Here is a 3097-nt window from a genome sequence, read left to right as displayed (position 1 = left end):
CATATTACAGGCAGAAAAAATACATTGTCCTACCTTCATAAGATCAAGCAACACACCACTTAAAATTCCCAAGTATCTTCTCTCTAAAGACTGTGGATGATTGACAGCTGGAAACTGTAAAAATAATATAGTATAAATATACTGAGAATGTAAACAAGGTCTACATCAATACGACGTTTCAAAAAAATAGACACTACTCAGTAAATAAAGGCATGTAACTAACGGGAATTGTATGCACTGAAAAATTTAGTGGTTTATAAAACATTACAAAACATTATAATGAAACAAATAACTGTTGATGTATGATATGCATCTAGTCAACCAAACAGTATTCTTGATTAGTAGGGCAGTCAAGGAACCTCTCTCAAATGAGTAAGAATCAACTTAGATTTATAAATGTTTTTGTGGCATTATGACTGACAAGAGGTGGGAGGTTTAAAATAGGTTCAGAAATAACATAAGTAATATATATTAAAAAAAGGATTAAAAATAGCTTTGAGAGAATTTGAAAGTGCAAATACCGTACTAATTAAATATCAAAGATTAACAGACAATTCCAAAATGTTTTTGGCAAAAAACATCAAAACTCCAAAGGTTTAAGGTTCAAGATTAGTCCTGTGGTCATGTTGTAGTAAGAACTGGCAACATCATGAGAAGTAGTGCACACTGCTGCAGGGCATCTTTTGTCAACTAGGGTCTGGACAAAAACCTCTGAAGTCAGCATTTGAAACTAGCCCTGTCTGAAAAGAAGAACAGGACAGGCAGGGATGATTTGAAGAGAGAAAATATAAAGCACAGAATTGGAATTTTTTGCTTGCTTTGTAAATGAGACAAGAGTCAAATAAAATGAAGACAGAATCTTTTTTTTTTTTTTTTTGTCAAACGAAAGAAGATTTGCTCAATATTTCCTTGCTATAACGTAGCATCAAGTACAATGAGTTGAAAAGAAACAGACAACAGTGATCCATTTCCAGACCATGGCATGCATTAAACTGACAGCAAACAAATAAACTGATTTCAGCGAGGTAACTTCAAATTTAAGAACTAAGCATACATGCCAGTGTTTGCAGAATTAGAAATTAAGGCCGGATTTCCACCAGAGGCATAAAAAACCCTCATGGATCCAACTTATGCTGACTTTAGAGAAAATTACGCATATGAATACCAGAGAAGCCTCTGGAAAAAAACAAACCAAACCAAAACAACAATCAGTCAGCCTATTGGCATTAATCACAGTTTATCCAAAACTATGCAACTGAGATCCAGACACTTTGTTCGCAATTCCCAGAGTTGTGGAATTTGCCGAAACACTATGCAAGCGTTTCAATTGCCGTCTGGCTTGATCCCACCCACATCCTATGTATTTTCTAAAAAGTCCTCTTAAGCTAACACATCAAAGCAAGAATATTGACAATGGGAAGCATGCAGTGTTCTCGTCTACTGGTACATAAAAGCCATCACTATATGTCCAAATGGGTTCAAGTCATACATAAAATATACCCACATAAATTACTGAATTACAGTTAAAAATCACTGAAAATAGAAGAAAACAATAAAATCCAAGTCAGTGATTAAGACAGACAACAGCAATAAAAAAAAGCAACAAACATGAAGATAAACAAATATTTTAAGTGGAAGTTTGCTATGGTATAAAAGTATATGAGAACTATATGTTTGGTCTAAAATGTCAAAGAACAGGAAGTTTTAAATGCTTTTATTTCTTTACTTTCATTTGTATAGTTTTCAGCTCTCACATCTAGGGTTTGTTACAGTTAGGTGCATACATTTTACATGTTCACCTTCATCAGATTAAATACTGGCTTCAAATCTATGCTTTAAAGACCAACCCAGTACAACCAACCATTTCCAAAAATGCATTTTATTTGGAAGGAAGATGCACTGCATGTGCACCATATATGTGCAAGTGTTAAACCTCTATGAATTGCTACCCATTGTTTGTACTGGCATTACTTTTCATAAATTACATTATGTGAGCTTCGAAGGAAAATGAAAGAACATTAGTTTGAATGTGTTTGTTCCTAAATAGTCTCTGTATTTTTCTTTTTACTTTGCTATCTTTTGAAGTGGTTTCCTAATGATTGAGAATTTTTTTAAGTCCACGTCTGCTATGTTGATATTAGACTGCAACTTAAGTGAACTAAGGCTTCCATGCTTCCTCCACTTTTTACACAAACCAAATGGCAAATATTCTTGACTTCATGTAGAACGACCATTAAAGAAAATTTTACATCTGAAATGAGCAGGGAAACATGAAAATGTGCTGGAGCCATGCAAAGCAGTAATACGAGATGGCTACTCACTGGGATTGTTCAAATTCTCCAGCCTATTTATAACTTATTTGTAAAACAATGTTTACAGCCATACCTTACCACTCACATTTTCCATAAAGGCATGAGCCTATTGGTACTTTCTGATCCTATATTATTTTATTTTCTTGGGTCTTATTCAGACTTTACTTCGGTATTCAAAAACTATTCTCTGTTAGAAGGCATACATCATTGTCATCATCATTAGTACCCTGACTTTACAGATGGGGCAAAGAAGGCAGCAACATGTTTGAGGGCAAGTAATAAACCACTGATCCAGGATGAGAACAGAGACTCATAACTCTGAACATTGTGCTAATCACATTAGGTCCATGCTGTCCTCTTGAATTACTGTGTTTTAAAGCTACAAAAGAATAGATACTTCATTCTCATCCTAAGACATCACAGAGCATTTATCCAAGTAAGATTACATTGCACAACTAGAACTGCTGTAAAATAATGTTGAAGAGGCAGTTTATTTTGCTTACAACTTTTACGTCATTGCTTTCCTGGAAATGAATATAAATTTTTTTAAATAGAAAATCCCATCCAGCCCACTGTTCTAAACAGCATCAAATACACATAGGTCCTTGCAAGAAATGCTCATCTAATGGTTTTTTTTTTTTGTAAACCCTCCACTGATGGAGGGTCTACAAACTTCAACAAAACCTCTTAGGAATTAGCTATCCTTGTAGCTAAAATAATTATCCTAACACTTAAGCTAACTATTTCTTGTCTTATCAACATCAAGTAATTTATGGCAACTTTTA

At 34.1% G+C, this 3097-nt stretch overlaps 1 protein-coding gene across 1 annotated transcript in view; it reads right to left on the bottom strand.

The window, feature by feature from the left end:
• Positions 1–3097, bottom strand: part of CDKL5 (cyclin-dependent kinase-like 5) — a 77626-nt gene that overhangs the window by 28212 nt on the left and 46317 nt on the right. Inside the window, 1 exon segment of the mRNA XM_009884721.1 lies at positions 34–114. Coding sequence (XP_009883023.1) covers positions 34–114 — 81 coding nt within the window.

Source organism: Charadrius vociferus, unplaced genomic scaffold, assembly GCF_000708025.1.
Source record: "Charadrius vociferus isolate BGI_N301 unplaced genomic scaffold, ASM70802v2 scaffold200, whole genome shotgun sequence".
NCBI classification, from domain to species: Eukaryota; Metazoa; Chordata; class Aves; order Charadriiformes; family Charadriidae; genus Charadrius; species Charadrius vociferus.
The sequence above is the reverse complement of the archived record's forward strand: the minus strand, read 5'-3'. Positions and strand labels throughout refer to the sequence as shown.